The 15,926-nt window shown below is 39.4% G+C and overlaps 2 protein-coding genes across 3 annotated transcripts in view; one reads left to right on the forward strand and one right to left on the reverse strand.

The window, feature by feature from the left end:
• Positions 1–3,254: 3,254 nt before the first annotated feature.
• abitram (actin binding transcription modulator) lies at positions 3,255–5,523 on the forward strand. Its single transcript, XM_039819844.1, has 6 exons — positions 3,255–3,454; positions 3,631–3,682; positions 4,610–4,739; positions 4,816–4,892; positions 4,973–5,042; positions 5,338–5,523. Exons 1-6 carry the CDS (start codon positions 3,373–3,375, stop codon positions 5,473–5,475), a joined length of 549 nt encoding a protein of 182 aa, XP_039675778.1. The 5' UTR covers positions 3,255–3,372; the 3' UTR covers positions 5,476–5,523.
• A 315-nt stretch (positions 5,524–5,838) lies between these two features.
• ctnnal1 (catenin (cadherin-associated protein), alpha-like 1) overlaps positions 5,839–15,926 on the reverse strand; it is a 63,047-nt gene continuing 52,959 nt past the window's right edge. Inside the window, exons 10-19 of one of the 2 annotated variants that reach the window (XM_039819845.1) lie at positions 15,345–15,437; positions 12,778–12,928; positions 11,519–11,556; positions 11,380–11,430; positions 10,870–11,024; positions 10,476–10,524; positions 9,825–9,881; positions 8,660–8,779; positions 7,756–7,839; positions 5,839–7,432 (exon numbers count right to left, since the gene is read on the reverse strand). In XM_039819845.1, the coding sequence (XP_039675779.1) occupies positions 7,262–7,432; positions 7,756–7,839; positions 8,660–8,779; positions 9,825–9,881; positions 10,476–10,524; positions 10,870–11,024; positions 11,380–11,430; positions 11,519–11,556; positions 12,778–12,928; positions 15,345–15,437 (969 nt within the window). In that variant the 3' untranslated portion in view covers positions 5,839–7,261. Of the gene's footprint in view, positions 7,433–7,755; positions 7,840–8,659; positions 8,780–9,824; positions 9,882–10,473; positions 10,525–10,869; positions 11,025–11,379; positions 11,431–11,518; positions 11,557–12,777; positions 12,929–15,344; positions 15,438–15,926 lie in introns of those variants that run through there. The other variant, XM_039819846.1, reaches the window with a different exon arrangement.

A 15,926-nucleotide genomic window follows, 5' to 3' on the forward strand; every position in this document is an offset into this window, starting at 1 on the left:
CCAGTGAATAAAGAAGGTTTTAAATGTGCCTGTTGGCAGCGTATGACTCAATCTGTTAAATGGCAAATGCAGGTGTGTGTTTGAGTGTGTGCCTCAATGTTTTCCAGGAAAAAGACAGACAGCAATTCTAACTGCAGCGTACCTCTCTCTATTTTCCTAGACATTTATCCACTGATGACATACTGAGGGCGAGCCTGGATTGCATGCAATTCCCCACCTAAATGATGAATTGCTGAAAGTGGTACTGATAGCTTGAATGTTTGATAAACCACTTAAGATGAAGAAATCCCCTTTCTCACAATTATTTACTTTATCTGCATTACAACACAGAAACATCTCATCTGTTTGTCTCTCTGGCTTAAAACACTGCTGACTGTGTGCCACAAACCAGGAAATCCTTGATTGAGGATAAGTAATGTCCTAATAATAAAAAGAAACAACTGTTTTTCTCTAAGCCACGCAGGCATCACCCCTCTTGGTTAGAGCTTCTCTCTTCCCTTATCAGGCTCTCCTCTGGCACTACATGGAAAGACGTTGGACAACTTCCATGTGGAGGGAGAGACTGCTGGAGCCAAACAGACAAACAGCCGGCCAAAGAGGACAGCAGTAGCAGTATAGCTGACGTGGAGCTACGCGAGCAACACACACACACACACACACACACACACACACACACACACACACACACACACACACACACACACACACACACACACACACACACACACACACACACACACTGTGCAGCTGGAGACACTCGAGATGCCTGTCTGACAGCCAGCCAGTGAACCTCGAAGTTGAGTCTTGAAGAGTGGGAGCAATGTTTCATTCCAACAATACGTAGTAAAGGCTTGGGAATGCACACAGCCTGACAGATACATGTAAGGCAATGAACACACTGATAAACACAGATGCACACACACTCTTGCAAATACCAACATCCATGGAGGTCGCCAGGACATACCAGGCCCATTTCCCTATCACACAACAATTTGAAATAAGAAATTGTCAAACGTCCTCATGAACTTTGTCAGAATCTATTCTGACTGAAGACCTACTGACAAATCCTGACTATAGGTATCCAGCATCTACGTGTTGCTCAAATAGCAGCAGCTGTATACCTTGCTGTGGGAAATTTGTGGGAAAAAAAGATCACAGGTAAAGTTGCTGATTCATATTAAGGATGGCCTTATATATTGGAAATGTCTCGTGCAAGATTGCATATGGGACATTTGTATCCACTGTTTCCACAATGGTTTTGTGTTTCATTTCTGAATTAATTGCAGACCACGGCCTACCACAGATGGAGGAGTAATGGAAAAATTCATTACGATGGGTCTTGACAGCAAAACTTTCCGAGTCCTGGTAGTGGTGAGTAGATGCAAGGAAAACTCATTGTGCCCCCAAATAACAGCCAAGTTTCTCTTGCTTTTGTGCTCTCTTTCTCTCAATTTTGTGACCAAGATGAAGTCATCATTACTTAATCTTTCTCGTGCCCATGCCAATCCCTGAAACATTTTTCCCTAAGCATTGTCCACATTGTGCAATATGGAGCCAGATATGTCTGGTATGTGATTGGTCTGGGTCAGAGAGGGGCTATTTCACAGATCCAGGGAGGGGAACAGTCCTTCATTCCTGCATCCATTCTCTCTCAGACCTCTATATTACATAATCCACTAGGATGCAGACTCAACATACTTAAATATATATATATATATATATATATATATATATATATATATATATATATATATGGCATCTGTGAGAGTCATTAGAGTCTAGTGAAAAAAATTACATGTAGTTCAAAATATGAAAATTAAGCAATTGATCAAAGACTGTGTGAGAAGGCATCTAACAACTATAATATATTATTTAACTGGTTTACATATAAACAAATGCATAATTAAATGTGAAAATGTTTAGCTGGATATGCTAGTTTAGTTCAAATATATGGAGATGTACCAGCATCATGCAGAGAATTTGCATTTTAATAAACTTTGATGTCTTTTGCATGTGTAGCGGTAAATCACATGACTGTACAGTACACTGCAGTTGTTAGCAGTAGTCTGCCATCCAGTGGGCAATATGGAATAACTGCTCTCACAATGTGTCCCAGGGAGCAACCAACACTACAGCATTCAGCAGCATGAGCATGATCGCTTGACCCTGCTACAGGGCCCCCAAAAAAATGCAAAGTGCAAAACATTGTTATTGACCCGTTTGTGGTCATTTGTTTAAACACTGTTTCTTTTTACAAGATTTTTAACATAGGGCCTCTCTACAACAGTGGTTCCCAAAGTGAGCTCCAGGCACCCCCAGGGCTCCTTGATGGGGTTCCAGGTTTAATTTTAATTCCATCCATAAGTAACACAATGGCTATTGTGGTCATGGTCATGGTTCACTTTATATTTATATATATATATATATATATATATATATATATATATATATATATATATATATATATATATATATATATATAAAGATCATATAATGTAGGGGACCCAGGGACAAAATCTTATCAAATGGGGGTCTGTGGTCTAATTTGTGTCAGTTATTTGTGACCTTATGGAAAAGTTTGGGAACCACTGCTCTACAAGACAAGTAACGTTACCAGCCAAATAATAATACAGGAGCAGCCTTGAGGACCTTATTAATTCAATTGATATTGTTACTGTTGAATTATTATACATTTTGAGTGAGGTCTCAAGCCCCTATCTCTGGAGTCCGGATGCAGTGACAATATCTATCACTACGAAACTTATGAAAGTTGAAAAAGGCAGAGCAAGAAATGCTTTTTGAAATGTTTACAACGCTAACAATTAAAGCCAACCTTAGAAAATCTTTGCTTACCTGTCCAGAGAAAAGAGAATTACTCTTATTCTACTTTTGGCAGATGATTAATTTAGAGCATTCAAATGTCCACAAGGCTGATGTGAATGCGACAGCAGATAGAGCTTCAGGTCCAGTTTAGATTAACTAAATGATATGGTGATGCTAAACTACAGTTATTAAGTTAAATTACATTAGCTAACGATAACGGTAGAAAAGTCTAACCGACAGATGCCCGGTTCTTCTCCTATGCATCTATACTGACATTTTCGAAAATAATCGTATAATTTATAGTTCATTATTGTACAAGAGCAACATTTTCTTTGATGTATTGCATTTTTCTAAAGTCAAATTCACCTCTACAATCGCCCACAAGCGAAAATTATCTCCGGAACGGTCTTGGTGCTCTAAAACCTTCGGATTTGTTCGAGGGACGGACCGCCTGTTGCCACACCATTTAATGTCCGTCACGCAAAGTAGTGGACGAGCTGTGCTGTAAATTAAGTATTTATCTTGCAACCTGTGTTGTGAACACTTTTGATGGACTACGTGGAGCAGAAAGACACAGAAGCGACTGCGCCTTCAGTTATCGACCGATATTACACACGATGGTTCAGAGCCGGTAAATAAAACGTCACCTAAATGTGTCTTATGTTATGTTAGCTGTCCGGTGGCTAAGTCAGCTAACGATAGTTAAGCTTGAGACCTTAAGGTGGAGAGAGGACTACATATTTACATAATTACCCAGGATAATGCATTCAGTTCAAATGTCGAAATGTTCAATGTTGTTTTATTTAGATATGAAGGGGAAACCGTGTGAGGACCACTGCATCCTGCAGCATTCAAACAGGTAACGTTAACAGGGGTATGATGGGTAGCGTTAAACAGTGAAATCTACACCAGGTGGTGATAATTACAAAACAAAGTCATTATTATAAAAGGTAATTAAGTATATACCGAGTGACTATTAATATAGAGACACGTGCGCTATGCCCTGGGATATATTCCGTTTTGTTGAGACTACTTTGTGTCTTGCATCTATAGGTTCAGAGGCTTTTAGTAGTGCAGTATAACGTTAGAGCAAGATTTACAAATTACAAACTAAAATATTTAAAAAAATACCTTAATCAATAACATATAAAACAACAACACAAAGTATAGCTTCAGTAAGAGTATAGCCTAAGCCTCACAAAAAAGTGATATCATTACAGGAAAGTTGATTGCATTTTACAGTGTTCATAGGTTTCTTATTTTTTTTAATTTCCTGTGCTAGAGCTGGGCAATATATTGATATCATGATATGAGACTAGATATCGTCTTAGATTTTGGATATTGTAATATGGCATAACTAGTGGTCTTTTCCTGGTTTTAAAGGCTGCATTACAGTAAAGTTGTCATTTTCTGAACTTATCAGACTGTTGTAACTGTTTGATTATTTGCCTTTACCCACTAAGTCATTATATCCACATTACTGATGATTATTTATCAAAAATCTCATTGTGTAAATATCATGTGAAAGCACCAATAGTCAACCCTACAATGTCGTTGCGGTATCGATATTGAGATATTTGGTCAAAAATATCGTGATATTTGATTTTCTCCATATTGCGCAGCCCTATTCTGTGCCCAATTTGAATATGTTCAGTTTGATATTCCATATTAAAATATGCATCTTAAATGTACCTCTATTACATTCAATATACATACATATATACATACATACATACATACATACATTCATATTGTTAACTTTTGATTTTGTGTTTGTTCTATGCAGACTATGCGTTGTCACGTTAGCAGAGACTCACCCAATTCTTCAGAATGGACGGGCAATCAAAAGCATCAATTACCAGATCAGTAACTGCTGCAGTCGGCTGAACAATAAAGTGTCTGGGAAGTCCAAGCGGGTAAATTCATAAAGCTACAGATGATTATGTACATGTGTACTTGTGTTCAGTTTCAATAATTTTATTCCCATTATAGGGCGGTCAGTTTGTTACTGATTTCGCACCTCTGTGTAGGATAACATGCATGGATGAAACTGAATACACAATCTACAGGTGAGATAATAGTTTTTCTGGGCATACGTTACACATGCTTGTACTTCATGGTCGGTCACACAACTCTATAATCTTTTTAGCTGCATCCGGGGCCGTCTTCTCGAGGTCAATGAGAGTATTTTAGAAACACCTACTCTCTTGCTGGAAAAGGTAAATGTATATTTTTACCCTGTAATTTTATCATTATGTACATATTTGGATACCATTCATTTTTGTACTTCTGTGAATTTAATTGTTTCTAATAATGAAATGGCTTCTTGAATTGGGGCATACATTGGCATAAATGTAAAAAAAAACAAAAAAAAAACACTTTCAATATATTGTTTTTTTTGTGTGTATCATTTATGACTGCAAGATGACAGTTGCAGTTTCTCTACCACAATCATTGAAGTTTCATCTAATCTTATTATATTTTAATAGTGTTTTGTCTGTCAAATCTGAACAGCCATTCACTGAAGGCTACATCGCTGTCATCCTGCCAAAGTTTGAGGAGAGCAAGAGCATAACAGAGAATCTTCTGAGCAGAGAGGAGTTCGAGAGTGTCGTCTCCAAACGTACTGTTGCCCAATCTCAACCATCATGACGAGAGCTCCCGGTTTATGCCTGAAGTCAAAACTCTTCTGCCACTCCCACCAGGGGGGGGAAAAAAGAGGGGGTTTTTTTCCAAAAAGAACCCCAATGGGGGGGTGGTCACTTTCAAGGGACTATTGCATATAATGCAAGCTGTGCACTGTGACTCTGTGCTTATACATTGTTTTTCATTGTTTCAGAAATTGACGAAAGTTTCAAGAAGCACTCTGTGTTAAAGTTTTTTTTCTAATTTGAAAAATGAGAAAATAGGGGAAAGCATGCCAAATTACTTTTGTCTTTTTAAATCCCCCCCCCCCCAACTAATATTCAGTTTGAATTATTTTTCTAGAATGTCAATAAACACAATCAACAGTGGTTTAAGAAAAATATTGTTTTATTTTTTTTTGTCATGTTTAACCTTTGAATTGACAAAAGAATAGATGATCCAAAACTAGATCTGATTTCTTCACATCTGTAGCGCCACTACAATACCCAGCATCCTTAGCTGCTTCCACACTGTACAAAGCATCTCTAAAGCTTAATGTATGTTATTCATCTCAGTCATTATCACACCCTCACCTAGTACCAAAGTCATTACCTTAGGATACATACTGTGTGTATATATCATTTAATACATATTGGCCTGAAAGGCAGCTTCACAATGATAGTCTTCATAACATGTACACTTCAAGGCTTCATTTGACCCAGGTGTAAGTTCAGAATTCTTTCATTTATTTTGTGAGAAACTATACACACGATATGATTTATTAACAGGACAGCATAAAGTAAGGTCCTGACATCCCAAAAGCATCTTGGTAATACATTTTGTTTATCAATGGACTTTTTTTGGAAAAACCAGGCCCAAATAAAAGTCTCCAGTGATGTACACTGGAGGTGTAAGAGCTTAATATTTCACACTAGAAGCAAGCTGAAGATCACAGCGTCTTCATGAAGACAATCATATTTGGCATTAAATTGTGATTTTGTTACTAGGATTCCATGGCAAACTGTATGGAAAGTAGTCATTCATGATATGGAGTGGTTGACTTTTAAAATACTTACATATCCAAGTGAGATGACTACAATGCCATTGATCAAGAACAAGATGTACCACTATGTCTAATATTACAGTGTTAACATTCCAAACCTATGATACATAAGAGACTCAAACAAGGGTTTGGTGATGATGGCATCATGCATGGTGGGTTTTCTGTATTTAACTGAACGGATTTAAATATTTTTTCACCCCCCATTTGGCTAACATGTGCAACACGTACACTGTATACAGTACACCACAAAGCAAATAGGCTAGTTACACAGAGGCACATAGTGAAGACAGATGTATGGCTAAGCTGAGCATTAAGAGGAGTTCTTTCCTGATTTCTGATCAGTTTATCAAACTCAGTATTCAGAGACTTGATAAAAGTGACTCCAAAATCAGGCATGTGTCTGGCCCTTCTCGCTCACTGAAAATGGCAAACTCATAGTGTTGGCTGATTGTCTCCATCTTGTGGGCTGGGGTGGAACTGGTGCTTCAGGTAACAAGCTGCCCCTGGGCACAGCGAGCGTGGATCTGCTTTTTCCTTTGTAAATAAACCATCATTCAGACAGCAAATACAAACTTTGACTGACCTGAAGCAACCATCTTCACGACACTGCTCTAGCCCACTCTCTGGTGGGTGCTTGAAGATGAGGGGAGTGAAGTATTTCCTGGATTTTACATGTTCTCCAGAAAGGTGAGGTTGGCTATGTGTTGCTCCAAGGGAGAATAGTGGACAAAGGAGATGACGTTTCCTGGATTATTTGCTCTCCAGGAGGTTGAGACCGGCCATGTGCTGCTCCAAGGATTTGACACCAAAGCCGTTGCTGTTCTTGCTGTTGAGAGCTCCCTCCTCTTTGACAGGTGTTGACGCATCCTGCCTCTCTCTCCAGTCCTGCGGGGAACCCAGGCTACTCCTCTCTGTCTTTTGCTGCAAATGGACACAGCATGGCGACGAGAAGAATAAAAAGAATGAAATATAATGAAAAAAATCAATAGCTTGCTTCTTTTGAAAGTTTTGACCTCTGTTACGTTTATTTTATTTCTTTAATCTGGTTTTATGCTATTTTATATATGTGCAAATACAGAAAAATATACTTCAAGCTACTATAATGAATATGTCCATGTTATGTTCACAGCTTGTTTTCACTGCCCCTAAGTGGTCAAAAAAATCTATTGCATTGGTAGATATCAATGTAGCTTGCCAAGCTACTACAAGTGCCAGCCAGTCAGTAATGAGTCCCGTTTAATCACCTTTTTGTTCAGCTTGTTGCAGAATGAAAGGAGGGAGAGGACCACAGTCAATACACCTCTGGTTGTCTGAATGGATGATTCCACCTAGAGGCAAAGAAATAAAATTATTAACAAGTTTACAAGTGGTAGCATGGATACGCATTGGATACAAATGCACAAGAGCATACAAACACTTCAACCCAGCAGCCTACCAACCACACACACACCACACACACACACACACACACACACACACACACAGTGCATCAGCATATAACTTAACATTTCGTAATCAGTGCTCTACCGACCCCTGGAAGACACACGCTCTCCCATTAGTGACGAATGATGAAGTGAAAATCAGGATGGAGAGACAGAGATGGGAGCCAATACATATCAAAGAGATGCTCATTAATCAGCAGAGAACACGCTATTCTTCATTCTGTCCTTTTGATTTCAACCTTCGCCTTTATTACAAGGTGACCTAAGGCAGCTCAAGATGCTCATTAATTCCTCACAAACAGTCATTAATCTAGCGCGTGTTTGATAATGGTGTTACTCGCAGAATCACTCAACTATTATGCTGTAGCCAATAATGAAGTAACGCAGTTAGTCATGCTCTATTGTGTGCTCAGTGTCTCACTGATGCCCGTCTGTGGTTGGGGCTGTAGTTTTGATGCTTTTTGAAGTTTTATTATCCCTTTAAGAAAAAAACTACAGTATGTTTGTTGTGCACACGCTATGTGATGTTGCTAATTTGATGTTGCTAATTTGATGTTGCTAATTTGATGTTGCTAATTTGATGTCACTAATTTGATGTCTACTAAATAAAACAGATTCAAAGCATAAATATGTCATATTCTTTGATAAAAAGAGTATACACAAACGGACACAAAAAGACAGAGACACACAAGCGTAGTGTGAGTACCTTCTGGAAGGTGGCGGTCTTCCCCTGTACAGGAGTCTTGGCCCCCATCTGCAGCTTTTGGCATAATGCCAACAGTTTCTCCATCTCTGTCATCACCACAGACTGTTCCTCATCCACCAGCTTGAATAGAGAGAAAGACAGAGAGAGGGAGAGATGTCTTTCAGAACAGCAGAGATGGTTTATGATGGTATTATCCAGGGAGACTGAGTTAATATTGATAGATGTACTGGACGGGATTTATAATGCTCTTGTTCAAACACAAATCAAGAATCACAAAAAGCCCAAAAAGGAGGGTGAAATGAATTTAAATTTATTGTAGCTTGATGTAATCCATCAGCAACAGCCAGGCCATGATCTACTGCTTAAGTCTGTTATCCAGCTGGGTTAATCCCTCAATCTCAGTCACGGGGGCCATCAATCTACTTTACTTACATGCCACCAGCAACCTAAAAACACAAGCTCTTTTTTTCAGCACAGCACTACTCATAAAGTACATAAAACCTATTGAACCTCAATTACAATTAATTTGCATAAATAGCCTCATAATTTCAATGAGGGCAATGCAGGTGTGCTACAAGTGTGTTTGGTGCCAAAGAACTATGGGAGTGGAGGGTGAGACAGAGGGACTCCATTAGCGCGACTTTGTTTGATAGAATTAATCTGAAAGCGTGAAGCAAGTTGAAGAGGCTTCCTGATTATGAATTAGTCCTGCGTGGTTGCAGTTGCAGTTACTGCAGTTGCAGTAAACTCCTCCACCCTCATCCCCTGCACACATGCACACATGCACAAACATACTGACCCACAGATGCAGTGGTGACAAAAATAGCAGTCGTTAATGGCTGTCAAAAACAGCCATTTAATTACACTTGGAGGACCTGGGGAAGGAGCTGGTGGAGGGCAAGAGGAAGGAAAGCACTGAGGCTTTGTTTGTTTGTTGGATCTCAACTCAGAGAGGAAAGGAGGATGGTGAAAGTGTGTGACAGCCTTAATTTCCTGCTCTCGCTGTGTGATTTATAAGGCAGACCTGGCACCGTGTCCTGCCAGAATGGGTGATATGGGTGTGAATGTGTGTGAGAGGCGTAACGTGGGTGGGGGCTCAGGTGCCTGTGTGTGTGTGTGTGTGTGTGTGTGTGTGTGTGTGTGTGTTCATTGCATTGGTATATACCTGAGTGGAAAAAGTGCGGAGAGATGAGCACAGCTGGAGCCCCTCTTCAGAAAAAACCTTAAGAATGAGTCAGAAAAAAAGACAAAAATCAAAACAATGTACACAAATACAGGCAAAACTATTATTCTTTTAACTTCCACCAGGAAGCTGTGCAATTGTAAAAAAAAAAAACAGACAGTTGGTAAATAATTATAAGATTTTACGTTTCCTCGGCTCTTGCTTATCAGCATGCCTTCCCGTCTCTTTCCCCTCTCGTTCCTCTTCCTCTCTTATCTCCCTCGCTCGCCCTGAATGGGCTGACATTTTAGGCCCTGATTCTACAAATTACTGCACATTATTGGCAATGATCCCAATTCAAAAGATACACTCCTCCATGCAACCTTGTTTGTTATCACCGCATGTGTCCAATATGGCCCGGAACACACAGCGCTATATTTTCATCATAATGATAACTTCTACTAGTCATACCCTATCAGATGCGAGAGGAAAGTGAATGAAGAGATGTTCGCATTTATTAACCTAGTGATCTGCCAGCCACATTATGTCTTATGTTTAATGAAACAACAGATGCATTTGCAACTTCGATAAAACGGGGGAATAAAGAACAGAAGGTGGAGCGAACGAGAGATTAGCCGATATGGACGCACATACCTCAGCTTGATGAAAAAGATCTAGCGTTGTTTTCAGCAGCCCCTCTCCTCTGGGGAATCAATATGGGAAACACAGAAAATGAGGAACAGAAACAAGAATGAGAGAGATGGATGAGGATAAAATACATCCACAGCATCAACAAAAACTGTGACTTAGATGGATTGCAACGATTTTATTGTCAGAATGAGTCATAGTCACATCAACTTTGTCAGTGCCTCTAACTAAGCCTGGTAAATATCGATAGCTTGGGGCTCGAGAATCTCATTAACAGTAAGCCTCTAAAGAGATTCTTGTGGATGCTTAAGAGGCTTTACAATACTGAGCTCTGAAATGAATGTAACAGTTCAATCGCAGCATGTGCATATCTGTGTAGTGTGTGGTGCTGTTCGGTCACCTGGTGAACAGGTACATGTTGTAGGCCATACTGGCCAGGCTCTGGCTCTGTCGGACGATGTCGTGTTCCTGCTCCTCCCATTTCTCCACCTCCGTGTCCACGTCCGACGACAGCAGACGGAGCTCCAGACCCAGCTTGGCCATGCTTGTCTGCTCCTGCACGCACACAGAAACACACACTAAGTAATTCCATGCGGGAAAGACTGAAATATGATGGATGTCATTTTAGAAACTTATCTTAGCAAATAGGGTTATTTGTATTTGTTAATTTGTATTTGTTAACACCATAAAAAGTTCTATAATAAGCATAATCCTGCTTCCTGTGGTGGTACAGCATGTGAGAAACTGCCAGCCTGGCAAAATCGCCGCACATTAGCATGCGAACACCATCAATTCTGCAAGCGAGTGACACAAAGTTTCCTGGAGATGAATATACTGCTGTCAGAACAGGGTACAGGATGTATCGTGATGTTTTGTGCTGAAAGCCAGAGGAGTTTATAGTGTATGCTACCTCTGCATCCAACTTGACAGCCTTGGCAGTCTTCAAGTTAGCGGAGTGTTTCTGTGGGAAAAGAGGGTGGCTTTAATCAGAGGATTACAAACCACTGGATCATTGGAATATTCATGAGGATGGATGGTGCGACACTCACCCCGGGTCTGGGAAGTGACAAATAGGGTCTTTTGTCTCCTAGGAGAAGAGAGTTATTGTTATTATTAACACAAGGCAACAAGTTTAAAAAAAAAAAAACTGTTAGGTTAACTGTGAAGGTAGCAATTATGGTTATTCAGTAATTATGGTGCTGAAATTGTTATGCTTTTATCACAGTCCACCCTCGACACATTTTTATCTTTCATCATAAACATGAGCACAGTTTGTTTCAATTGACTACAGGGACGATAAACTCTACTGTCATGTTCATGGAGGAAGATTAAGAGAAAATAATAAAAGCAAATCTCTCCACAGTGTCAATAAAAACACTTTAACACAGCATTTTGGCTTCACGAGAATACACATGTGATGGATGGATCCTTTCAACCCGCTGAGCTGCACTTCAAAATGTTTACTGGGTTTTATGTGAAAGTCACATTCTTAAGGGGCAACCACATCCTGGAAAAATGCCAAAACTTCTTTTTAGGCTCACAGTGTGTGAAAGCGCGGGATTGATTGTGTGTAAATGGACAAATAGTATAGAAGATGCAGTCACACAGGGCTGTGAGGATAAGGATATTTATTGTCATTCCAGAACATGTCATACAAAAACAAAGGTGAACTCAGGTCCCGGTGAAAGTAATAAAACCAAACACACACAATTAAAAATAGGACCGTTGAGAAATACATAGAATGTAAAAAAGGTGTAAAGTAACAAGGTGGCCAAGTGGGCCTAAAGTGCAGCAATACCCTGCATAATAATACAAATGAAAGTGATAGTAGCAGCAGTTGGTTCAGTGGATAGCAGCAAATTGTCTCACAGCATCAGGGACACAGCTGTTACAAACAGTTAAGGTGTTGTCCATGATTTGTACACTTCAGGTAACTGGCACAATAATAAAGAGAGAGGGAGGGCAGAGGAGGAATAAATGCATGCCTGTTTAATGGCACTGACGTTGTTCCTTTTAGAAAATGTTTCCCACAGTCTATGATGATTAATTCTTTTAAGAGATGTGCTTGCATGCTGCTTGCTTTGCTTCAACTTTAACTTTCATTAAGGCTATTGAAGTTTTCAGGGGCAAAATGATTCACCAAGGTCTTTTCAGAGAACTTCATTCTTTCAGGCTAAAATGTAACTGACAGCACATTTTGCCTGTATTCACTTCTGCTTCTCACTCTTCCTGAAATACTCTCTGTGCTCATGTATGTGTTGATCCACCTAAATGCACACAAGTATCCATTAAATGAACAAAAACGTACCTCGCCTGCCTTCAAAAATGTCGTTGATCTCTCTCAGTAGCAGGGCCATGTCACAGAGCTGCGACTCCCAGGCCTCGCAGAACACCTCCAGGTTCTCTTTAGCGATCTTACTGGACGGGTGGAGGGCCAGCGTCTGGGCTGCCGAGATGATCTGAGCCCGAGTGTGAAGAATTGAGACATGAGAAAAGTAATATTTAAATAAAGCTGTTCTCTAACCAGGCAGAAAAAAACAACTATGCAAGTGCAGTAAAAGACAGAGGAACAAAATGTGGTGTAAATCTTGTCCAGAACTGGGAAATTTAATCAGCTGCCACTATTGATCTAAAAGTTAACCAAAGGGTTGTCCTACCATTGCAATTTAAACACAAGATTGGAAGCCGACATCCCTTTCAAACTACACGTTAATACAGGAACTAACACTAGAAAAAAACTAAACAAAGTCATTACTATGTCTATTTTAATGTTCTCTCTGGGCTGAGGGGTAATAAGTGGGCTACAGTTGACTTGGAATAAGCTTCTTTAATCAACACCAACACGGCAAGAACACAGACTTCACTCTCTTGGGGTTCATCACCAAAAATAATATAGTGGAATTATTCCAAATAAAAATATATAATTTACTATTGTATATCATACCGCTTAATTACACAACATAAATTAGTCAGATATACTAAAGAAATCAAAGTAGCCGCAAACACTATGTGCACGGTAACTAAGATTAAAGCTTGTTTACACCAGTTTAGTTGTTTATGTTTATATGGTCAAAAGAATTAAGCATTGGGTATTTAAGTCTTAATCTTGTATTTAAAAAAATAAAAGAATTACGGTTGATGAGTATAGTTTAGCACATCTCATTGTATGTGTATGACAGACAGACAGACAGACAGACACACACACACACACACAAAATCCGCTACAGTGTAGTATTTAATAGGCAATTACCCTCTGGGCAACCCCTCTATTACTTTGGACAGACACAGAGACATATCACCACCGCCACCCAATACTTCAGCAGTATTGATTGGTTGACCTTTAAACTTAGGAGTGGCGTCATTACTGCAGAGTCATGCGGGGCCTGACATTCACACCGCAGGATGGGAACATTCTACATTGCTGGATAATTACTGGCATGAATGGTTTCCAAAAGCAAACATAATTAGATCTGGGATAGGGGGACTTGGTGGACAGCATGTTCTAAGATGGAGGAGGTAGACAGAGGAAACATGAGGTAATTTGTCTATTTTCCCTCCCTCCTGCATCGAAGTAGCACATTTCTCAGGTTTGATTTCACTCCCAGACCACTGTGTGACTGGTTTAAGTTCACTGACATGCATTAAAAGTGTTTAATAGAATAAAATGGGCCTCAGGTTTAATTAAGGTTAACCTGTATGCAGAGATGGGAAGTAACGAAGTACAAATACTTTGTTACTGTACTCAAGTGGATTTTTCAGATATTTTTACTTTACTATTTATTTTTGTGCCGACTTTTTACTTTTACTCCTTACATTTTGAACACGAAAATCGTTACTTTCTACTCCTTACATTTTACATCATTACTTAAATAATTTCAGTGGAGTTACCTATATTTTTCGCATCATCAACACTGAATTAAATCTAATTGGATGGGAATATACGTTGCACTTGACGCACCACTACAAGACGACTGCAGATTCTGCGGCATTCATTCGTGGCAAATCATTGCGGCTTGATGGCGGTAAAGTTAGCACATAGTTGTATGGACGGTGACATGATTGAAAATGAAGAAAACAGAGATCCCAGAGATTCGGCAGACAAGCAGCAAGACATTCCCAATCATCCTTGGCCTTATCTGAGAGAGATGTTTGAGATAGTAGGCATCAAGTCAGAATCATATTAACCTGGAGTTCCAGTCTCTGTCACAATAATCATATATGTGATGTTTTAGGCCTATTGGCAGACATCCATTAAAAATGTAGGCAATGGCATATAAAGAGCCTTTTATCCATGTCCACTGAAGTTTCTCAGCTTGCACTCCAGTAACATTTGTGTGGTCCAGGTTGCTTTGCATAAAAAATGGTTGTCATTCGCAAGGCTACTTTTACTTTTATACTTTAAGTAAATTTCTAAGCCTGTACTTTGTTACATATACTTGAGTAAAGAAGTTAAATCAGTACTTCTACTTTTACCAGAGTATTTTTTAACACAAGTATCTGTACTTCTACTTGAGTACAGGAAGTGAGTACTTTTGCCATCTCTGCCTGTATGTCTTTCTAGACTAGTCTTACATTGCCAGTCCTATCTCCACAGTGCGTTCAGCGCTGGAGTATCTATTCAGGTATAGGGGCAACATTTTCTGGCTTGTTTGTATTTCTTTAAATCAATCACAACTGTCCTGGGTGACGTTAAGACCTGATAGCTGAAATAGTGAGAGGGGAGGGATATCCGGCGCAAGACGGATGCCAGGCTTTATCCCAGCAATGTACATCTGTTGAGCCAGATTATTCTAGACTGATCATGTCTCCCCTCCAGCCAGTGGGTTATAATATCAAACTAAAAAATAAATAAAAAATCCATACAGAAAATGTTACCTGTGGACCAATGACATGGAAGGTCTCCTCAGCATGTACACAGGTAATCTCCAGAGGTTCTGTCCCCGACACATGGCACAGTAGCCGACACGTCTGAAGGCAGAGACACAGGTGGAAAAGGTGATTAACTGGAAGTGCTTTTGAGGTTTGAAAGTTATACTGATAAATGTTCAAATTTGCCTCAAATACAACCTTGCTACAATCATAGGTGATCATACCTATTTGTTTCAGTGGATGAATTATATATTTAGAGGTTTATACAGTAACCTTATCAATGCATTGTCATTTTTTCAGGTTTACATTTACACATAAACCTGTAGAAATGTACCTTTACTCTTACACAATGTCTCTTTTCAAACTGAATTGTACGTTCTGTTTGTAATAGGGCCACTAGCAAAGACATGACAAAGCTGGCATGTCAGTTTCTGTTCAGTGTTTGCATAACAAAGCCACATGTTGACTTTCATTTGGATTTGGAGGATTAGAAGTGTAATGTATGTGTTTGCTTGCACATCAATTTCAATGTGTTTTTGTTTTTTTCACCCATTTTGTAACTCATGGCAAACTAACTTTTTCACTTAA

This window comes from Perca fluviatilis, chromosome 13 (genome assembly GCF_010015445.1).
Source record: "Perca fluviatilis chromosome 13, GENO_Pfluv_1.0, whole genome shotgun sequence".
NCBI lineage: Eukaryota > Metazoa > Chordata > Actinopteri > Perciformes > Percidae > Perca > Perca fluviatilis.